Source organism: Buteo buteo, chromosome 4 (genome assembly GCF_964188355.1).
Source record: "Buteo buteo chromosome 4, bButBut1.hap1.1, whole genome shotgun sequence".
Taxonomy (NCBI): domain Eukaryota; kingdom Metazoa; phylum Chordata; class Aves; order Accipitriformes; family Accipitridae; genus Buteo; species Buteo buteo.
Genome location: NC_134174.1, coordinates 44740630 through 44764200, shown reverse-complemented (window position 1 = coordinate 44764200; position 23571 = coordinate 44740630). Strand labels below are relative to the sequence as shown.

Genomic DNA, 23571 nt, shown 5'->3' with positions numbered 1-23571 from the left:
CCCTATTTAAGTTTCAGTAAGCTGAACTGTCCTGTAACAAGTGCTCAGGTGCAGAGACAAATGATGGAAGAGATCTAGATTTTAGGCAGCATGAAGACTCATTTAGGTTGCAATAATAGCATGGAATTGATAACTTTTGCCTAGCCTGTCACAAACAGAAAGACATCCATAAAGTTGTGTAACAGGAAAATGGAATACATCTTAAACTATATTTTTTTAAAATAAATAAGAAAAAAGTTTTAACTGGTATGTAAGACTCACTGTTAGTTTCCTTACGATTCTAAATGAAGCAATGCATTTTGTGTTAAATATGTTACACCAGTCTTTTTCTTGGTCCCGATGAATGATGAAAAGGTAAATTCTTAGCACATTTAAGACAGTGAAGTATTTAACATCAGTCGAGATTCAGTACAGCCTCAACACTTCCACTATCATCCTTTTGGAGGATTTTATTGCTTGAAAGTAATATCCTGGGCTGACTTTGTTGTTTATGAGTTCTTCACTGGAGAATACTTGTCTCTTGCTGCGTTTTAATTGATTTTTATTGATGTGACATTCCTTTCTTTTTACTAGAGATATTAAAATAATTGTATTTTAGAAATTCTGTTTTAATTTTTTTCTTTTAAAGATAGAAGCAGAACAGATCTAGTATGGGGACAAAGTTGTAATTCAGTTATGAAATGTATTGCATGTTGATGGAGCCTAACACTGTTGCTTTAAGTTTGCAACAGTGCAATGTTACTGCCTTTGTTAGTTTGTCCAAACTATTAACCTGTATTTTATTGTAGAAGTACAGCCATTTGAACTTCATCCTGACACCTAAAGCACATTGCTTTACAAGTCTGTCTTATCCTTAGAAGAAGGAGATGAAGGATTCATTTTCGAGCGTAAAGAAGTTCAGTTGAGTAGCTGGCAGCGCTGTTCATGTATGGCATACAGAGAGTCTTTACTTAGAAGAAATCGTTAAAATAATCGATAAATCTAGGTAGGAGAATCTCAAGGTCACGTCCACAACCACACTACTCTGCCTTAGCTGAATTATATTTTTTACAATTTCCTCTCAAAGCAGAGCTGCTTATGCAGCAGTGAGGTATTTGGGGAATTTCAGTACTAGTGCTGACAGGATCTGTTGTTGAACTGGTACAAGTTGGTCCAAACAGTAAATTTTAAAGTGATAATAGCAAGTAATTGTGGATAACTAGGAAGAGAACAGGAACACTTCAGTTTCTTACTGTTCAGATTATGTTATTTTTACTTTTGGGGTTTTTTGGGGGGGGTAAGTTTTTATGCAAAAGAAACTTTAAGGCAAGATTGTGAAAGCTGGTTTGTGTTTATAATCAAAATTAATTCAACCACAAACCAATGTTTATTTCTGGTTGAAGAAAATCAGTATGTAAAGGTTAGGTTATGATTTCAGAACGGAAACAATGCAAAATGAGTGGTATGACTAAAGAAATGGTTTAAATATTGAAGGCTCAAAGAAATAATATTAAAAGAATATGTTAAAGAGTTCAGTCTGTAAGCAGAACTGCCTGTAGTTCTGCATAAGTTGAATTAATATTTTATTCCTTGATGGAGTTACTAAAGGTCAACCAAGTATATTTCTACCAGCGTAATGAGTATAGAATTCAGATTACTGATTTCCAAAAAAATGTACAGAGTGTGTACAGCTTTTTAGAAGGTGCTTGCAGTCAGATATTTAAAAAATCATTACTGGAAAAAACCATTTTTCTTTAGCTATATACTGGAAGTGTTTAGATGTCTTAAATTTTTAGCTCACTAGTTTATAGTTAAGAAAACTGTGTTGACAAGGCCACTACTATATGCTTAAGTCCAGAGTGATAGGGCTGACCCTATTAAGTGATCATAGTTTTCTGCAGTCTGGTGATTAACAAGCTTTGAACTTTCCTGGCTTTCTTAATCCCTTTTAATCATTTAAACCTATTATTTTTTTGACTTCAATTTCAAAAGCCGTTTAAATCTGTCTTACAATATTAATAGCTGATTAAAGCCCTGATTTCCAACCATATTATCAGTGGGAAGTCTATCTTATTACACTGAATATTTTAGAAAAATCTGTTTAGGAAAATGTTGATCAAGGGTTGGGGGAGGGGAATCCCAAAGAAGAAACACCAGAACTATACCTAGTAATGTTTATATTTAAATTAGTGATCATATCCATGCAAGAAATTGGGGAAACAAAATGCTGCTAACTTATGACATCAATAACTGTGTTTCTTTTTCCTTTTAGGTTTCAGGACTGTAATTTTAATTTAATTCTGTGTTGAAATTTAAAACCATCTTTCATTTTAATAATAAGTATTGTGGTAAAAAATCTTTCTGCTAATATTTTTGGGATCCCTTTCACCCAGAAATTCCAAGTTTTTTTCTGAAAAACAGAGATTTGTATAGGATGTGATGCAGCCAAATAAGACTCCAGTCATACTAGTACACAAGAACTGGGTACTAATAACTGGGTAAAAATGAAAACACCAGAAATTCCTTCATGGGTTCTCCAAGATGGTCCTTCATTTTCTCACCCCTGACATTTCTTTTCCAGTAGCAGTGTTTTAAGGTCTGGATTTTTTTTATAAATGAAATGGCCAAGATCTGTGCTTTGAGTTGCACTTAAACTTTTCCTTAAGCAGATGCTTTTGTTTTGTTAAGCAGTGTAATTCTCTGCCAGGACAATGCTACATGTTCTTTCCCTAGCTGGACTTGATTCTTTGTCATTGATAACTATGAAGAAATTTATTTTCAGCAGTCTTCAGACAGGAGTATCTTAACCTTCTGTTGCTATTTTCTCATTACCACTAGTGTGTGCTTTACTCCTACCTGCATTTTTTTCTTCCTAAGCTAAATGTTTTAGCTACATGCTTTTCTGTTTAAAAATATGAAGGGATTAAATAATTAGTAAGGCTGACCACTCTGTTGGTTTTGCTCTTTGTTTGTTTGCTCTTTCCTATTTCTATATTGAAGTAGTTCATTGATGTCTTCAATGTTTGACATAAGTTGGAAGCTCAGGTTGAGTTAGTTGGAGATCATGATGCCTGGTTTCCTCCCTCTCTAAGTTACTACTCTCTGGGATGTCTTTACCCCTGCCCATATTTTTGTTCTTTTTATTTACCTACTTGGCTCTGCATCTGTCTGTAATTTCAAATTACTGTGTTTGAATGGGTTCATCTCATTGTCTGCTAGAATGTTGTGTTGCCACTACATGCCCTTGCCAGTCTGCTTTCATCTATGGATTTCATCAGTAGCTACTGTACCTAACTCTAGATCACTCAAAAATGTGTGGCATGCTGTTGGGTCTAATGCTGATCCATGTTGAAGTCAATCTGAGATGTGCATTCTCTCACAGCCCTAATACTTTCCTAATGGAATGTCTGAAAAGTCTTTTAGGCAGTTTCCTCTTTTGTTGGTATAAGTGGACTATTGCAAAACTTAGATTTTTCTGGAAGTAGGCTTTCTTTGGGATCGTATTGCTATCATACAATCCCTCTTTAATCCTTCAGTTTTTCAAGGAAGAGATCCTGGACTTGCATTTTGTATTTGGCAATGAAGCAGCATTTACTCAGTAAGGAAATTTTCTAAAATTGTCTAACCTTTATGAAGTCATCCTAGAGTAACAATGAATGATGATCAGCTGTCATTAAAACCAGATATTAATGTAGAAGGGGTCCCTGTTTTGCTGTCATTTGAGGCCAAGAAAGAATAAAAAAAGGTAGGGGAGACCAGCTGCTCTGTTATGGAATAGGAGAGAGGCTAAAGGGGAGAGATTTTGAGGGAATGGGGAGTTGTGGTACCTTTCAGATGGGGAAGCTGGGAGACTATAGCAAAGCAACAGAGGAATTTATGGAAAAAATGAAAAAGTAAATATATCAAATTGGCGGAAAAAAACCCAGTGCAAGGCAGGTAAGAGACTGAGACTTTCAGGATACGAATGAAAGCCCTTTACTGTTGGTTTGGGTTTTTTTTCTTTTTTGATGGGGAAAAAAAAAAGATGTCTTAAAACAAATATTTGGACTAGGGTGCATGTATGTGCCAGTTACACAAAACTTTAATTTTGGTTTAGCTGATTGCATCTGGTCCATGATGAATTTGGCTGCTGAATTTATACACAAGGTGTGGTCTGGGTTGTGGGGTTTTTTTTCATCTTGATTTAGAAAGTGCATAGCCCCCAGAATCTGCCTTAGCAAGCTTAAAGTAATGATCCAAACAAATAAAAGCCATGGTACTTACACTCAATATTTGCGTGCTTGAAAAAGACTACTAGGCTACTCAGAAGAGTAAGGCTACGTTATACTTAACTGGAATTTCTAAGCAATTGTGGCCTTGTCAAACATGCAGAAATACTGCCGTGCTTTAAGTAGTATTTTACTCTTGTAGGAAGAGCAATTCACTTATTGCCTTTTGACCTATGTATATAGATCAAGTCAGAACAAATTGAGTTAGCAGTTATGGCAGCATTACTCAATCTGTCTGATAAATTGCAGGTGGAAGCTAAGAAACAGGCTGACCTTCTATACCCATCCCCCATAAATCTGATGTGTTAGAAATATCTTGGGAGCTTTTGCTTGGGTTTGCTGTGTGCATTGGTCTGTAAATGCTCATGAGGATGCACTGTTGTAGCAGGTTTGCATACAGTTGTGTTTCTGACCTGAAAGATCTTGTGGGATGTGTTAACTGCATTTGGTAGAAAGTAGTCAATACAACCTGAGAAAGAACATGTGAGCACCAGTGTCCCACAAGCTGGTTGTCCTAGTTTTTATAAGATTAATAATTAAGAAAAACCAACAGAAAAAGGACTGCACTTCTTTTTTTAGAACAGTGAAAGTAGCCTTAAAATTGCCTGAAAGTTGAAGCAACATCATTGCTGAATCGTTCTTATGGAAACTTCTTTAGATTAATCTGAAATACAAGACAACTATACTGAAGTCCTTAAGGTTTCTTAACGGCTTTGAAAATTTATGAAGAAATGCTTCTGCAGAGCTCTGTTTTAAAAGGTCTTTTCTTTTATTGATGAAGCATAGCCTAGTATAGCATAAATTCTACTTGTCTTGTCCAGTTAATACAACCAACATGCTTTAGGTCTCTGACCGAAATCACCCTCTGTTCCTTTTTTTGATGACTTTTCTGCAAAGTTCAAAGAACATGTTAGAAGTCCTACCCTTTCATACATTCCATTTTTAATCAGTCTGGGAAATACTTAAAACAGTAACTGCAGCAAAGCATGTCAAGTACAATAAGCTTATGGAATAGCAAAGCCCAATTGCGTTTAAAGGGGAGCAAGGTTTGCACTGTGGCAAAAAGTTTGTATTGGTTTGTGTATCAAACAAGGCAGAGGAATATCTGCAGATATATGTTTAGAGCTTCCTAGGTTGTTTTACTGTCACAACTTTGTATTACTGAAACAGTTTTAATCTTTTTTTGTGCTGACTACTCACATTGATGGTTAATGCAAAAGAATTCTTTTATCTCTAGCATCTTGTTCCTTCACAAGTATTCTTGAAAATATTGATGAAAATATTACTCTGATATGTATGCAGTTTTTTGTACCTCTTTGTTTTTGTGTAGTCTGCATGATGGAGATTTTGTCTTGGCTATTCTGGTCCAAGCAGCAGTGTATATGTCTGTGCTGATTTTTAGTTTAATATATGTGCTATTTTTAGCTATTGTTTCTGTATAAGTTTTTGCTTAGGTTGGTGGATTCAAGTCAGAAATTTTGAAAGGTGAATTAATTTTGAAGCTATGAAAATATTGCCATTTTTAAAACATGTTTGCTCATCACCAGTTTTTAATTAGGGCTTTAGGACAGGTGAGTTCTACAAGCTTTTGAGGAAACTCTTGTTCATAGAGCAGATCTGAACTTGATATTAATTTGGAGTTTTTCACCAGTACATTCTTAGCGTAGGCTGTATTTTCTTTTTAATTTGGTTAAGGCTTTGTAAAATTGGGTTCTGCCTGAAGGGAACTGTGCCTTATGGCTGTTTGTTACATTAAAAGCATTATTGTAAAAATGCTGACTGCAGTCCAAACACATTAATTTTCATGCTTTCTCATATTAGGAGCTGGGAAATAAAAAAATTGTTGAGTTGTAGGATTACCATTTCAGAAGGATATTTAAAATGCATTGCATAAGTCAGAGCTGAACTTGCAGGTTCTAGTATGCTTAAAAAATGAAAAGCAGACATTTAATAAAAATGTTACATTTCTGCAAAAACCAAAATTGAGATGATAAACTTGTAGGTGAATACTAGGGAAGTCATATACATGTAAGACGAGAAGAGTATGCCACCTTCATCAGGTTTTTTTGTAGCACTGTAACCAAATAGAACATGTTGGTCAAGAGTTGTATGTCCAGCTGTTGCACACAGTAAAACTCTTCCAAGTGGTCTTGGCATTTTTTTTGATAGAGTATATTTAGCTGTATGTACAGCCAAATTTCCTTAACACCGTTCTGGCTGCGTATAATATCTGTCCTCAGAATGCCTGCAACAGTCTTTTAGTCTGGGTCTGTGCTACTTTGTTTTCAGGCTTGTGGAAAGGAAAAATTTGATATTATGTATGTATCTGCATGTACGTAAAATTTGGTTCTGGAAACATAACAATTGGGAAGGAAGAAACTAACATGAAGTTCAGATCTGAGTTCTGGTAGAGTTATTGGTTACAGTAAACAAATGAGGAAAAAAAGAGAGGTTCAGGATAGCTTTGTCTTTGGAAGTTGAAAATGTCCTGGATAATTAAAATTCAGTATTTCAAGATTTTTCTCATTGAAATATATCCCATTTGTTAATGTTCTGAAGTTATGGAGTTAGGAACTAATGGGAGGCATTCAAATGACCTTGCTCAGCAGGCTAATTTAGACATTCTATATCACTATGCCCCATTGTAGTGAAAGGACAGAGAGACTGCTTTTCCAGAGTGTGAATTGAAGTTGGGTCTTTGTTTCTTGATGAAACCTAGGGGCTTAGCTTGCTCATTTGTCTTGATAAGTCAAATGCCTAAACATGCCTTTTTGTAACCAGGTTGGAAAGAATACTCTTAAAAAAAAAATGTCGACGCTGAAAAGAGTAGTGTAAAGCACTGTGAAACTTCTCATTTAAACTGGATTAGGAGATGGATGGTAGAGTAATGATCTTTGTTAGCACCTATCTGCAGCTACCTCACTTGAGCTTTGATCAGAATAGGGTATGTTGGAATGACTATGATACGATGACATCTAGAGGTTAGACCAAGATGTTGTGGCTTAAGAAATTCCGTAATGAACTGAGTGTGGGGAGAAAGCTGCTGTCTTCCAAAAGTGGAATTTTTACCCAAGGTACAATAAGCCTATTGGACTGTCAGAAGCCACCAGCTGTGATGCTTAGAGGCTGGGATGTGTGTATCTTGGGCAGGCAGCTGCACCAGTTTGGTGGAAATATGCAGCTGTGTGGTGTGATAATTGCTGCAGTTGGGGCACTTTTTCTGTGCATCTTCATGACTGTGTGTAGCTGCCATTTTGAAGGGGGTGGCTGGAACACTGGCTACTCTTCCAGCAGATTAAATGTCTGAAAGACATATCAAAGTGTTTAAATGTATAATTTTTGAAATGTACTACAGTTTGTTTTGACACTTACCTATACAATCTTTCTGTAGATCCTTGCATGTTTTTATTTTTAGGCCCCTTTTTTGAAACAGGATCTTGAGCAGTGATGAAGGGACTGCTATGACTTTGAAGCTGTATCACAGTTTGGTACTGGATAGTTGAAAAGAATGATCATTATTTAATGTTCTAGGATGTTTTGAACTTTGAATTTCACAGGGTAGAAAATAGAAAAAAGTGAAGTTGTGGTCCCTTCAGTTCCTTTGCTCACTTTCATAGCATATTTGCTTCTCTTCTACTTCCTAGTTTAATGCTAGGTATGTAAATGTATACTACATGTACGATATGTTGTTCTGGTTGCTTAGATTGTTTTAAATGTCCTTATTTAAAATTTTTTGACTGCATATCTTTAACTTCAATTTTGCATTTAGTATCCTTGGCTCCTAAAATTTTTTTTTGAAGAAACTCTCCCAAATCTAACCTTCATCAGTTAGGAAGAGCCAACTGGTGCTTATCAATCTTGCCTATGAAACACATGTTGGGAAATATTATGTAAGCTGGTCACTGTGCTAGTTGCACATTTAAATTTATTAAATACTTCAGCAGCTGTGTATGAAATATAATCCTGTCTTAATGTATAAAGTACTAATAAAAGTTTGAACTCTACAAGACTGTTCCTTTATGGGAAATTTCCTTTGACAAGTTGCTATCAAAGCAATATCTTTAGGGGTCAAGGAAGAATATTTGAAAAATGCCATATTCATGGTGAAGGAAGGGGGTGGTGGTGAAAAAAATTGGGTAGGCTAAGGTTCACCAAAGGAACCATTCTGCAAACCTTGGGGTAGCAACTGTGTGCCTCCCGCACCCCTCTGTGGTATGTCAGTAACATACCCGAGGCGAAAATCACACATCTTTTAAACAGCGTTCCCATTATGTTACATGGTTTCTGTTGTAGCTAATTTACTAGTCTGAGTAAGTAGTGAAGGGTTTTATTTGTTTTTTTTCCTCTAAATAACTGTGGGGGTTAAATTGTGGTTTAAAAAAAAAAAAGTGAAGAAACACAGGCAGATCCTTTTAACAAATGACCTGATTTCATTTTAAATATGATTGCAAGTTGCATAAGAAGAGTTAGTGTCCTTTGACTTCTGAAAGATGTTCCTTTTAGAATTTCCTGGTAGCTCTTTGCTTTTTCTCTGATACATAAGTATTTTCTATCAATAAAATGCTTATTAAGACATGATAAATTGAGATATTGGGGAGGTGTAGCAGCATTATGAAGAGACTGGTATTGGGCTAGTTCCTTTTTCATTAAAGAAAAAGAGCCTGATACTATTCACTACAGAAAACATTGATTTGGAAGTAAATGTAAGATCACAACAGTTAAAATTTGTGGCTTAAAGACTGATAGTATGGTAAACTATAAAGAAGACTTAGCTATTAAACCAAGTGACCTGAATCTGTTATTGAACAGTGTGTTACAGTATAGTCTGCTTCCTATAAGAGTCAAATGTGAACCCTGCGTTTAGAAAGAGAATGTGGATGGACCCCACTGTATCCTAATTAGAAGCGACTACATGAAGGGTTTAGCAGCAAAGTGGATAAATGGATGCAAGTCAGCATGATACTATGGCAAATAACCTAAGGCAGTCTCTGCATATGTTAACAAGAAAAATAGGTCAGTCAGTTGATGTCTTGTATGTTTGAGTGCAGCACTACTGAGCTTGAGAATGTGTCCGGGGTTGATACTGCATTTTAAATGGATGCTGAAAAATCAAGTTTCAGAGAGTATCATCAGAAAATGCTATAAGGAATAGAGAACATACACTTTATCTGTTTATATGAAACAAAAATCAATTTGCAAGATAGCTTGATTGTAGTTGGTTGGTGACCAGAATCTTTCCTCAAGAGGAGTAATCTATGGTTCTGCAGTTGACTGGAGCAAGGAACAAAAACAGAGGGCAAAGGGACAGTGGGAACCTTCTGCCTTCTGCAGTGTGAGCAGTTAGCTGTTTGGAGAATTATCAAATGGACACTTGACTTTTAGCTGCTTGCATTACGTATGACTGTCTTACAGAACAATCAGTCAAAAAAACCCGAAACAAAACCTAAAAACCAAACCCTGCAGAAAACCATAGCAGTTAGATTTGTGGAATATTTTGAGATGGCAAAAGATTTTACTCTGAGGCAGAACAAAAGTGAGGTCACTTCTTAAAGGTTTTCCAAAGTGAGTGACAGTGCAGCCTGCAGCATGACTAGTAGTAGCCTGTGCTGGGGGAGACTGGGTTCCTTTTTCCCTCTGATTCAGACAGTGTAGGCAGCCTGTTCTGTTAAATTGCCTATCAGGTTAAGGTTGCAAAGAACGTTTCTCTCAAGCTCTCACTTTCATCAGAGGTTGTCTGTATGGGCTGCAGAAATTTTCCTGAATAGCCTGTTGTTAAAGTATATTTTTTTTTTCTATAAAATATTTTTGGTATTGATTATAATAGTTTTATCTGGTACAGGGGGAAACACTACATCTGGTTTTAGTGTTCACGTTGTCTGTATTCCTGTAATGTTGTGTCAGATCCAAATTATAAGATCAACGTACAGTTTATGTTATGAAGTACGATGATTTTGGATATATAGTAAACCAAAGTATCTGATATAGTTTGAAGCTGTGATATAAAGCAAAAGTTTTGTGTGATGTTAACTTTAATAAAAACATAAAAAATTTTTTTGAAAACTACTGTCTTTGTAATACCTGAGGTACCTGAATCAAGAAATATTACATAGTTTAACAATATGCCAGTTTGAAACTAGAAAACTACATTTTATGGCTATATTCTCAAAGGACTAACTGCTTTATGTTTTGTGGTTTTTTTTCCCAAGGTATGGGCTGAAGCCAAACGACCAAATTTTGGCAGAGGAGAAGCACAAAGAACTGTAAGCTCTTTTATGGCGATATACATGCATGTTACATGTATTTACTTTTCTATGTACATACATATCTTATAATTAAAGACCTGAAGCTAAAATTTTGTGTTTTCATAAATAGCTTCTGCTCTTCAGTATTGTCTGCTGTAAATTACACAACTTGTCTGAAAACCAATTGTTTCCAAAAAAAAAATTAAAAGTTTTTTTCCTTGATTTGTTTTAAAAATTCTTTTCTTAACTGCAGTTGGTACACATGCAATTTAAATGTCTTGTTGTTCATCCTAGCTGGTTTTATGTATAGTGGTTACACTGATGGCTAGTGCCTGCCTGCAGTATGTCTGTGTGTAAGTGAAATGTTTGTTTATATCTGGCAGAAATGAAGAAGATGGTTTTTTTTCCCAGGTTCAGTGTTGACTCGTTATTTTAATTTGCCTACTTGTGTGATATCATGGCCATTCCCACCTTCACAAATTCACATCAACACAGTTGGGCTGTGGTGTGGAATGTAGCTAAGAGTCACCGGTGTCCTGTCAGTTATATTGAAATTTGTCTTGTTTTGGCTAATCTGATTTTGTAGCCTAAAAACTCTTGTTTCTGGGGAAGAAATGTTCTTTTGTCTTGCAGGAGAAGTAGCCATAGGAAGCTTAATCAAACGTTGCAATAACAGCATATTCAATTATTTTGCTCCTTCATTAAAGATGTGACCAAACCAAAGAATCTTGAAGTTCAAATTTATTCCGATTTTTAGATAGTCTTCCATGGTCAGGCAAAATAACGTGTTGTTTTTTTTTATTTTGGCACACTATGTACTAAAAATAGAAAAGCTCTACAACTGAATTGAAAGCAAATACTGGGTACTGTGCATAAGCATGTGTATATATGTTTGGAAAATGCAAAGTAAAAAGACTGGTAGGCATTGTCTGCGTATTATCTAGATATGGGGGGGGGGATTCTGAGTTAGTATGCCTGGTTTTGAAGCCTTTGTGGGTTTTGTTGTTGTTGTTGTGTTTTGTTGTTGTTTTTTGGGGTTTTTTTGTGGTTTTTTTTTTTCCCCCAGTTATGGTAGCTTTTAAAACAGATACTGAAGTTTTCTCAGTTACTGACTTTTAAACTGTACACATGTTTTGAAAGTGGAGGGGACTTAGAGCTTGGTATGCTTTCCGTGATGACCTATTAGTTCAATCAAGAGTTACTATATTAAATAGGTGAAAAGTACTCACTAAATAAAAGATGGCACTAGTGGAACATTCCTGCTTTTGTATGTGTAAGCATACAGGTTACATAAAGGCAATACTGTAATACTTTTTATTTCAGAATTTAGTTTAAAAATTCTCTTGTTCTTAAAGCTCTTCATTAAGTGAAGTAATTGTCTCTTTTATTACTGCTGTTTTTAATTACTGCACATTAATACCACTGGCTGCAGAGCTATAGTCAGTGCATGAACTCCAGTTTTCTTCTTGCCTCATTCAGTCACTGTTCTCTATGAGCTGCCTGAAAAACGATCTGTGTGAATGTCCTCTTTGCCATCCCTGAAATCTGTATTATGTAACTGCTTTTTTTTTTTGAAGATAGATAGTTGGTATGAAAGACTGTAGAAAATGCTTCACTTGTCAGCCCTTAAATAATTTTATTCAGTCTCTTCTCCATGATGACTAGCGGAATATTTATGTAAAAGTTGTATTTCTGAATAAGGTACAGATTTTTAGGTTTACTTTCACATTTCTTCCTTTCAGGATAGAGAGTGTGGGGTATTTGGCCCCTTTTGTGTGCATCTGCATGCTTAGATATAAGAAAAACACCTTTTTTTTCTATTTTAAACTTTAAGTGCTTGCACATGATTGTCTGTTTCCATTATTACACTAGCATTATTTTGCATTATTTCATAGTATCCCTAAACGACTTAAGCAGCTTATCCATGTGTAAGATCAGGTAACTGTTTCAGATGAATTAATATCTATAGCTGTGAGGTTTTCCCATGTTAAAAGTTTGGATATTTCTCAGTAAGGACATAGATTTCAAACAGTAAAAATGTATTCTGGTAACAAAGATTTAATTCCTTTGGAAAAAGAGTTATTTGCTAAAAGCCTTAGTGATTAAATTACTAGCCAAATTTTCGTGTTCTTTCAGAGGAGGGAAAAAGACATTTAACTTATATTTGAACATCATGGTAATGTACCTGTGATGTTAAAACTGCTTGAGCTTCAGGCAAAAGACAGGCAACAGCAGTTGCCTTTGATCGGTAGGTAAGACTGGTTTTATGTAGCGCACTATCTCTAATAACAGAGTACTTGTGGACAGCATAATTATGATTAACCTATTAAATGTGTTAGCTTGTATCTTTTTTAATGATCTAGAAGTATTAAAATTACTAGCATGCTGAGGGGCTAAACACAAGTTAAGTGACATACAGGTCTGTGTTTTGGAAAGTACAAGTTGTGCTGTGTACACAAGCTGTATTTGCACAATAGATACTGATTAAACTGAACCTTTTGATGTGAGGTATTTCATTTGAAGTAGTTTAAACATACTAAAATCCTGTTTGAGCTCTTTATTAGGTATGTTGCATATTACTTAATTGCATATTAGTTACTGATATGTTTACAGCATAGTCAGTTCTTAAATAGAGGGTTAAACTGCTTTGATTAAATAAAGAAAATTCAGTAAAGCTGAAGTTTTACATGAATCAGTTGCAACAAACCTTTCTTTGTTTTTTTGTTGTTATCACTACAGTAGATCCTAAGATGATTTATATGCTGTTGGTTATAATGAAAGAGTTTGAACATGCTTTTGCCATTGACCTTGGCATCTTGAGTGTTGCTGGATACTTGACTGGGGAAAAACTCTCATAAGTCAGTGTCATGTTGTTTCAGGAGAGACCTTTGGAACTTTTCTAATATGCTGTGTTGTCGTGTTCTCGGACCATGTTAACTGTACGGTACAGAACAGATTAAATAGTGTTGAACCTCAGAGCACTTTCAGTCCTTCAAGCTAAATTATCTGATTTAATTTACAGATGAGTCATTAGATACTTAACTATCCTTCTCTGATATTTAGATAGGCTTTCATATTTAAAAGAAGTGCCAGTTCTAGGGAATGGTGCAAGACAATTTACCAGTAGGGTAATTGTTGCTGATTTGGTTATAAACTTATTCTTAGGTTCAGTGCCCTTATAACTAAGGTGGTGTTCTGAACCTGTCCTAATGTTTTTAAGTCAAATGCAAACAAAGTTAGGCTCTACGTGTTTGTGTTCAGTGCCAAAATCCCCCTGCTTAAAATATTTTATCTTCCAGTCTTTGAAATGTCAGCAGCTTTTATATTGACTTACCTAGTAATGAAGACCTTTTTTGGCATTCTTCCTCTAATAGTATCACAAGGGTTTCTCTGACTGTCAGATGTCCTTCAGCTTCTTAGAGATCACTTCTATGTAGCTGTTCTTCATAAAAATCTAAATTCTGTTCAATAATGAATGCCTCATCTCCAAAGGTAAGTGGGCCAGCTATACCCTGACTTGGCTTGATCCTGTTGTCCTTGAATCTTAGTTATCTGGAGAGATAAGTATAGTCACTATGACAGACTGGAGTTGGTTTACAGGTGTGGTATCGTACTTCTATTTTAAGAGCTAAGGTATGAAAGATCACCTTTTTTTTTTTTTTTCTTTCCTCCCTGCTTCCAATTCACTTTGACTGTAGCAGCCTTTTAAAATTGTGTCTTTTCATTAGTGTACATTTTTTTATCTTAAAGGAATTTGTTATCACTAAAGTTGTAAGTTGGTGCATATATACATTCTTTTCATTCATTCAGATGGAAATACCTAGCCCCCGCCCCAGTCAATTCCTGAATGCACATGAGGTGGAGGGTTACTGTCCTGCAGCTCAGCCAGGAAGTGGAATGGGTGGAAGCTCCTTAGCCTGCTTCTACGTAAAATTAGCAGATTAGTTCAAAACATTTTAACTGATGATCAAGGCAAGCATGCCAATGTCATAGTGAATCAGATGAGCAATCATATTTGTTTTCACTGGTGAGTTTGTTATTCTGCAGTGAGGGAACAGTAGTATCTTCCATTTGCACAGGTGTTTTACAAAGTAAGCATGCATTTGTGGCTGAAGAGATGTGCTGGAGATGTTTCCCACCTCCCTTAAGCCAACTAACCCCCTGTGACTTTGAAGAGAGGTAAAAAAAGAGTTCTATCCTGGAGATGTTTCCCACCTCCCCTAACCCACTTAATCACCTGTAACTTTGAGGAGAGGAAAAAAAGAATTCCATCCTGGAAGACTGCTGAGGAAACTTGGACATAAAAGGTTGATGAGGCCTTAATGATCCATATGTTTTTCTCCTTCTGAGAACAATAAATCAATATAAACTGAGAAAAATGGAAGTATTTCTCCTGACCGTTTGTATAGTCCTTTTACAAGAATTGCTCCTATTTTTAATTCTCAGAATTGGACTGAATGACTTTGAAGGTCATATTAACCAAGTATAGACTTCTTTGTGTGTGCATGCATGTGTTGTTGCCTAGGCTGTTTGTTGTTTTTGTTTTTTTTTACTATAGTTCCACATCAAAAGTTTTTGAGGAGAATAAATTCAAGCTAGCTGCAGCAAGTGATGGGGTGTGACCTAAGTTGTCTTGATATTGAAGTAGAAACACTTAATTTGTTTACCTAATACCCAATACAGAGTCCGTTTTCACTGTGTAGAGTAGTGTTGGCAGAGGTGTTGGGGTTTTTTTAGTAATATTCTCTTTTACTAAAATATGGGCTGTAGCAAAATCTTGGTAGCTTGACTAGCTTGTATGAACAGGTGACTGAAATATATTCATTGTGAGTCTTAAAAGCATTGTTTGGAGTTTAGTGGTACCACTGAGTCTGTAAGCAATACTTCAGGACACTTGTTTTAATACAGCTTTGACTGCTGGTTGTACAACTTTATAAACTGTTTTTAAGCAGTTTTGGCCATGATGGAATGCTTAACTTTCAAAAAAAGTTAGTTGAAGGAGAAAGTAGGAAGAATGGCAGCTATTTTGTGCCCCAGAGCCACCTCTGCTTCCATAAAATGTCTTTTTACAGAGATAAAGGCCATGAAGTGAGAAAGAGGAAGAATATAAATCTAAGCTTCCTTTCTCTTCAGTCAGCTGTTTGATGTGTTGCAGTCAGAAGGGAGGGCGGATGTGTTGGTCCACTGGAAGTTTGCTGATAGGAATTTTTTTAGGTATTTCATTCTTAGCTGCATATTTGCTATATGAATACTTTTTCATAGTGCAGCTGAACAAGGGAGTGAGGGACTCTTAAGTTTGAGAACAGCTATTTGGGTGACTGATGCAGTTTTTAATTATCTGTACCATCTGGATTTTTGTGTGTGTGTGTTCTAGTTTTGCTTAGCCAAGGTGTGTGTAAGTAAGTATTGGAAGGATGAATCTTGGGAGCATAGTAGACCTGTTTCGGGATTACAGATGGCCTGTATGATCCTTTGGAAAGAGTAGAGAATTTTACAGTAGGGGTTTAGAAGTAGTCTGGGTATGTTAAAAGCTAGAATGAAAGGAATTTGAACATCTTCATGGGAATGTTGTAGTGGAGTTTCCTTGTATTTGGGGGGGTTACCATGTGTAAATCACTATCGCAATACTTAAGTGCAAAAGCTAAGGGACTCAACCCCAGACCCATTTACTATGCAGCCATGCCTGATGGCTCAACATGGAGTGAGAGAGATGTGAATGCTGGGGACATAAAGAGGTGCAACTGTCTAATGCTGTTGGAAACAACCAAGCTACAGTATTTTGTGCCACTAGAGGGTGTAGCTTATGTTCAGTAACTTTAAAAAATCTTTCCATATATGTTGCTTTTAGGATTTGGTGTCCTATTGGTGTGTAGTCTCTCTAAAATACCTTTGTTTTTTATCCACCTGTTATCCCCAAAACCTAAAAAAGAGGGTAGAAAATTCTTTTAGGGTAAAGAGATACTAAAATATCAGAAATACGAAGCTTTAAATCTTTTGTTGCCCTGCTCGACATATGCTGACAACATAGATGATTTGTATGGTTGGGGTGATGCATGAACCTGTCACAGATGTCTGTCAAAGTTGTTGAGTTACTTTATATAATATTCCTCATTTGTAATTACATTTTAGTGGATTAGTATATGATATGAAATGTGATTTGACAATGAAGTAATGTGGAAAACTGTTATGGCAATAACAAGGTGCGCAGCTTTATGAAAAAGCTTAACAACTCTCATCTTTACACAACTTCTTTTTTTAGATTTCCTCCTCATTTTTTTAGATCAAGCTATTATCATACTGGCCTGTTTCCTGGTGTAGAGGTTTGTATGAAAACTTCAATAAAAATGTCTGCTGTGGAATCGATACTCATTTTTACAAAATCTAATATTTTCAGAATTGCTACAAATTGAAACTTATAAGCTACTCTTTTTAATGAATAAATAGTAATTTAGAATAATCAGTCTTTTTAAATTGCTACCTTCTCCAAAAGGAAATATAAATTCTGTTGTGTATTGACACTTACTATTCTATGACGTATAATCAAGCACTTCTTTAAGTAAACTTTCATTAATGCTTGGGAATTCTGTGGAGTAACAATCCAGATGATGTGCTGTGGATATTTGAAAAACATGTAAATGTAATGAAAGACATTGATGGTTGGGAAGAACTCTGCTGATCTGGAATGCATTTTGTTAATCCTGTTCCTTGGGTTGTTGGCTCCCTCTGTAGAAATTACGTTAAATTGCAGTTTGATTTCTCTAGAATTGTTTTATCACTCTGTGGTGTATATATAAAGGCTTGGCTCACGTGTAGAAAAAGAATGATTTATGGTTAGCTACAAAATTTCTATTACAGATTCCTCCCTCTATTTTTCCTTTCAGTTCTCTGCCTGCCCACCCCCTACCTAATTCTTTTGAATACAGCACAAATGCAAATTAGTGTTACACCAATCATCTCATTAAATTCTTGGTAACAGACAATCCTGCGTAAAATTTCCAAAAATTAGGAATCTAAATATAGCAGAAGTGCTTTTTCCTTCTTTGATGGAGGCAGTCTTTACATCTGCTTAAAATTAAAATAAAAACTTGGAAGTGTTAATTATATTGTAATTTCATTTTGCATCCTGCTGTTGATGATATAAGGAATCTGCAGGTTACTTATACAGGGTGATAAAGATATTGGTTCAATATTTTTAAAGTGTGCTTATGTATCAATGCAGTATTGTAATTAAGCCTTCTGCCTCTCTTTACGTTAATTTGTGTATATAGTGTACTAAAGCAGAACTTTGCTACGTAGCTTTATAGGCTCTGTTAGGATATTCTTTACTGTTAAACAGCTCTTGGAAATTAGTGTTCATTCATTCTTATATGACACAGTGGTTATTTGATATAAAATAGAGGAAAACTTCTGATAATAGCTATGGTTGGCAGGTAAGAACAAGGCTTATGTTCCTTTGGGGAGCTTGGTTTTGTAGCGTGAGCTGCTTATGTGAGGCTGTTGTGTGATATAACACTTCCATGGTAGTGGGAAGGAGGAGAGCTGGAAGGGAAAGAGAAGGATAGATGTGAAAGCCAATGGAGAATCCAAAATGCTTTGTGTGTGACATACGAGAACCCAGAAATGAAAGGTCTAAAAAAGCTGCTAGAGGATTAAAACTTAATTTGCTTAAATCAAGGTATGGAAGTTCCTAGTGTCAGATTTATTCTTCTTCTGTAGTCTTGCTCTTAGATAACTTAATCTCATATATTAATTTTTCTTCTCTTACCTTCAAGAGATGTTTTTCAAGTACCTGTGTCATCTACTTTGATTATCACTACCATATTATGATTGCTACAGCAGAGATATCAAAAGATCCTCCAAGGGAAAGATGTTTTGGAATATTTCAAACTGTAATTCCAGCTCAAATTTGAGAACTTTCAGGAGCTCTCACAGTAGTGGTTATTGAGTTAAACTGATCTTTATGATTTCTTAGACTCTGAAAATTTATGCAGGAATAGGTGGATTGACATGGACCTGCCTGGCTCTTCTATGTAGTGAGCTAATTAGATGAGTTAACTCTATCGCTCTTTTTGTTAGTAATTACTGTTACTTAGTATGTACTCTACATACTTTGTTTAAAGCAAGGAAATATATTTTTCCTTTTGCTGCCTATTCTTGAAACCACCCTCAAGCACAGGCTGAGCTGATAGCCCTCAGCGCTAAATTGAATGCCTGGACTTAGAAGGTTCAAGTATTCTGTGAACTCCTGTAAAGGGTTTCAGCTTGCTACTCGCCAACTGTTCATAGCAAAGGCTTCACAAACAGCACAAAATAGTTGCACCTTCTTGTCCACCTGTGGTTCATGTTTCAATAAATGCAGTTTGGGCAGTCAGGGAGGCATGATTGTCCAGAATAAGACTTTTTCCTCACCTATTCTCTTGACACTTTTCTTATTTTACAACAAATTAAAAAATGGTGTGAAAAATGGTGTTAACTGTATTTTGCATTGACTCCAGGTACGCACAAAGTGTGGTGCTAATACAGTAGTGACATCACTGCGTGCTACCACTGACATATTTGAAGACTGAGTTTTGAATATGCAGACTAATTTTTCCAGTGCTGCATATTTCTGTCACTGTATTCATTTCTTTCAGATAGAGAATGGGGTGCATACTTACAATAAGATGCAATCTTAAGCTGCAGAGCATACAAAATCTTCTGGGATCACTATTTCTTAGTTAAGGTAGCTGAAAAGGCTTCTGCATCTTTGCTGCACAGAAGTGCACAATTTAGAGTTGGACATAATCTGTCTTTAGAGTATTAATTTCTGTGTGTTATGCAATGTAGCACTAATCTTGAGATTTTCTAAAGTTTAGAAATGACTAACTGGTCATTTTACTAACTTGGAAGATGTACTGTCTGTCTGTGTCTCTTGGAGAATGCAAATGAAGATACTGCTATGGAATGGGTTTGAGCCATCAGAGCAGTTTATTTATGCGGCTCCTGCAGTGTATCTTGCAGCTTGAAGTATTCTGAGAGATAGAATGAGAGCTTAACTTAACATGGGATTTTTATTCCATTCTTTCACTGTACTTCTGATATGTTATATTTTGCTCACAGTCCTGTGGAGACAGCAATAGATGCAGAAAAAAAGTTAATACCTGCCCGAGCATTTTATGAAATTACGTTACTTTCATTTATTTCATAAATGTAGTGTGTGTGGAGGAGAATCTTCACAAAATCTTCTTTTGGCAGGTCCTTTTCAATTCTGTTTTTGTTCAGATTTTAATGAAATACACAGCAAAGCAGTGGAAATTGTGGCAATGTTTGAAAGCCCCAAAGGACATGCCGTCAGTACTGGTTTTGCCACAAGGTGGAGCTTTTTGTGGTAGCTAGCTTCATGGCAATTAACTGAAAGCTACAGTAAAAGATGTAAAATGTCTAAAGCTTTAAGCCACTTTAAAGTACTTGGTAGTGCACTGTTGTCTTTTTCTTTAAATACTTCTAAGCTTGAGATGAGGAGGCTTACTACTTTCATAGAGACTGTTTAAAACCAATGAAAAGAAGAAATGTATATTTTGTTGTACATCATGTGTGTGCACAGTTTGAGCTTGAGATAAGATGCACCTGAGTACAGCAAGCAAATTGTGTGTGGGTTTTTTTGTAACACTGACCACTAATGTATTTAGTATTCAGATTACTATGTTAACAGATTATGTTATAATAGGCAAAGTTGCAAAACCCAGAATGATAGTTTAATTATTTCTTCTCTAAACTCAGTTTTGTTTTGTAGGGGTTTGTTTTGTTTTGTTTTGTTACTGGCATGACGTGGTTGAGGTGATGTGCTTTAAAATAATTTACATGTATTGCTGGTATGATTCTCTGAAAGCTAACCAATGCAAAAGAAAGTAAAAAAAATCATTATTTAGTTTATACTCACTTTTTGGATATTCCTAAGAGTAGATGGAGAATTTAAGCTTTCAATATTTTTGCTTTTTAATGAAAATATCTACTGTAACAGAAGATATGCTATAACTTAATTTTAAAATGCAGACATCTTTAATTTGATTTCTTTAATAGCTTGAGGCTTTTGTGAACTCATAGAATTTTAAAAATAGAAGTTATTCCTTGGTGGCACCTGTGTGTGTGTTCTGTTTAAATGCATAAAGTTTGTACTTTATTGTTTCTTCATAATTCTGTAAGAGACATAGGTTATAATGCCACTGTTTTCGTAAGTAATCAGGTAATGAGCTGTATTGTGGTGAAGTCCTGTTGTGCTCTTCTTGGATGTTTGTGTGCTTTTCAGTGAATAACATGGTATATGTTTTTCTAGTGCTGGGACTTCAATTTTCTCATTTAAAATCTTTTTCAGTGAGACTGTTTAGAACTGAATTGCCAGAGACATTCAACTGATGCCCTTGCTTGTTATGCTATTGTAAAAAAGTCATGATCACATAAGATATTCCATTTCCAAAGCTGCTAAAGCAACATCACTCTCTTCACTAATTTGGCTTTAAAATTATCCTCATTTACACATATAAGTACCCCAAATAAAAAATATAATAAGCTGTATAGTTTATCAGCAACTGAAAGAATAGCTAAGTCTCTGTTGTCCATTCAGTCTTTTCTGGGTTAAGCTTAACCCCAAGAGTACCAATTAGTGCTTAGAATAGTGGATTCTGCTATTTTAAAGGAGGTGATCATCTATCAGAGCAGATTAAATGGCTTGTGTGAAAATAATTTAATAGCTGTCCATTAATTGCCTTTCCTTTCATAGAACTTTAGAAAGAGACCTCAAGAGATCATTTAGTTTCATTCCCCTAATCCAGCTAGACATACATCTTTGTCATTCCTGGCAGATATTTGTCTAGCCTCCTCTAAAGGTCTTTGGAAATAGTAAGAAGTCAAGTGCAATCTTAATACATAATCTGTATTGGTGAGCTGCTTCATTCCCACTGAAAAGTTCCCCTTCCCCACACTAAATCCAGATTTTAATCTGTTCTGGATACAGTTCAGTTCTATTAGCTGTCCTATTCTCCCCTGACACAGAGAACAGATTATTCCCTTCCTATTGGTTTTATTTTTATGTTCTCAAGTCTGTCCTTTTCTCCTCATCTGTAGACTGGAGAATGCAGGATACATCTCTTTCTGCAGCCCACATAATCTCAACTTCTTCCCAATCTCACTGCTTTCCTCTGGACTCCCTCCAGTTGTTTTAGGTACTTCATGAAGTGTATTGCCAAAAATGAGATGCAATCTTCCAGCTGTGGCCTTGCCATATGTAGTATGGACTTCCTAAGGCATCAAATTAAAACATATTAAACTCCAAGCTGACAGAGTGGAGATGCTGGTTGGTATGCCTTAGAACTAAAAATTAGTTTGTTATTAACATTCAGATTGATTAAGAAACAAGACTAATAAAAAACCCACTTAAAATTTACAGCATCTATTACTTCATATGTTTAGGATTTAGTTTTTTTAAGTTCAAGAGTAACTGCACTACTAATTAACCCCTATTCAAATATGATTAACCCCTCCCCCCCAATGAATGAATTCAGGAAAAGAAAGTAGATACTTCAGACAATTCAGATAATTGACTCTCAGAAGTCCTCTGGATACACTACATAAAACAGCAACAAAATAATGTTGCATGTTTAATTCCTGGAAATGTTTCTTTGTGACTCAAATTTCTAATGTGGCTTCAGAGAATTGAAAATTGCTTTTTTGGAATGGCTGCTAGTTTGTGTTGTTGTTGGGAGTGGATCATTCTTCTTTGCCTCCTCGGAAGCAGGAGACAATGAGCCAAAGGCAGTTTGTCATCATTTTCAAATTGGAATGATCAAAGTTGTATCTAATTTATTTATGAAGAACAGTTCTTTGTACTTCTGAAGTAGGTGTTATGGATGAGCCTTCCTGTTACAAGAAATCACTGTACAGAATTTGGCAGTTCTGTTTCATTACAGAAGTCTCCCTTTGCATCAAATCTGCTGTAAGAGCATGAAGTGGCAGAGGGCTTACAGGATGAAACACCAAACTAATGCCTGTAAGTCAACTGAACAGTGGAGAAAAAACAGTGAAGAGGGAGTTGGATAGATTGCAGAATGCATAGGAATGGGATGTGAAAAAAGGCAATGGTTTTAGACTGGGGAGCCAGAACAGTGCAAGATTGGCAGGACAAGGCCATATGCAAAGACAATGTGCATATATATTTGCTAGGGTAAGGATCTGTGAACCTATGCACCCCTACAGGCAAAAACATAGAGCAGCCTGTAGTGGAGGCAAATATTGAGACTTGAGCCATTTTAGTAATGTGACGGAAGAGATCACTTGAAAAGGTTGACTGTCTGATTTAATCAGGATATGTAGAAGCCCCTGCTTAGCAGTCTAAGTATATATGTCTGGTAGGGATATGTGGTTTTACATTTGCAGGGAGATAAATTTGTGTTTTAGTGTAAAGCTGATTTGCTTTCTTGCTGATCATGAATAGCATTGAAGACTTCCCAGGAAATATCTCAACTTCTGATCTACATACTTATATAGCTCAGTAATCATTGTATATGGGTGTCTCAGGCATTTAAATTTATTTGTCCTTGCAGCTTTCTGTTAGATAAGACTGTAATTTTATGGATTTGTGGCCAAAGCAAATAGGGAACATAGCTGGCTCCAAATTGCGTGTGAAACTTGCTGCAAATTCAGAAGCTGTGGGCCTTAACCACTGAGCTATCTGCTTATTCTGAAGGGCGTCTCCTGCCCTAATACCATACTAACTGTATGATCAGATGACCTTGCGTTACAAGAAGTGGAAACAGTGACTAACACACTGCAGCTTCTGTCCCCAAACCAGTGATCACAGATGGAGTGCAGCTGCTGCAAGGGATTCAGTGGTACCTTCTGGTCACGAGTCAGCTGGTGCAGTTGCAGCTGCAGATGCCAGTGTCTCTGCTGAGCAGCTGAAACCAATATACATTATTCAGGCTGGTGCAGGAGTGTGTGGGAGGTGATGGAGATAAACTCCCTGTGCTAGTTAAGCATCTTAAGCACCCTGCCCCCAGTACATGTGGCCTTGGCTTGTCTCTTTAACTGATGTAGCTGGCTCTGATCGT

The 23571-nt window shown here is 36.0% G+C and overlaps 1 protein-coding gene across 5 annotated transcripts in view; it reads left to right on the top strand.

Annotated features, from left to right (window-relative positions):
* Positions 1 to 23571, top strand: part of ADK (adenosine kinase) — a 300352-nt gene that overhangs the window by 26013 nt on the left and 250768 nt on the right. For 4 of the 5 annotated variants that reach the window (XM_075025725.1, XM_075025723.1, XM_075025722.1 and 1 more), the window contains exon 3: positions 10454 to 10507. The exons of the other annotated variant lie outside the window; for it this stretch is intronic. In XM_075025725.1, the coding sequence (XP_074881826.1) occupies positions 10454 to 10507 (54 nt within the window). The remainder of the gene's footprint in view (positions 1 to 10453; positions 10508 to 23571) is intronic. 5 annotated transcript variants of the gene reach the window in all.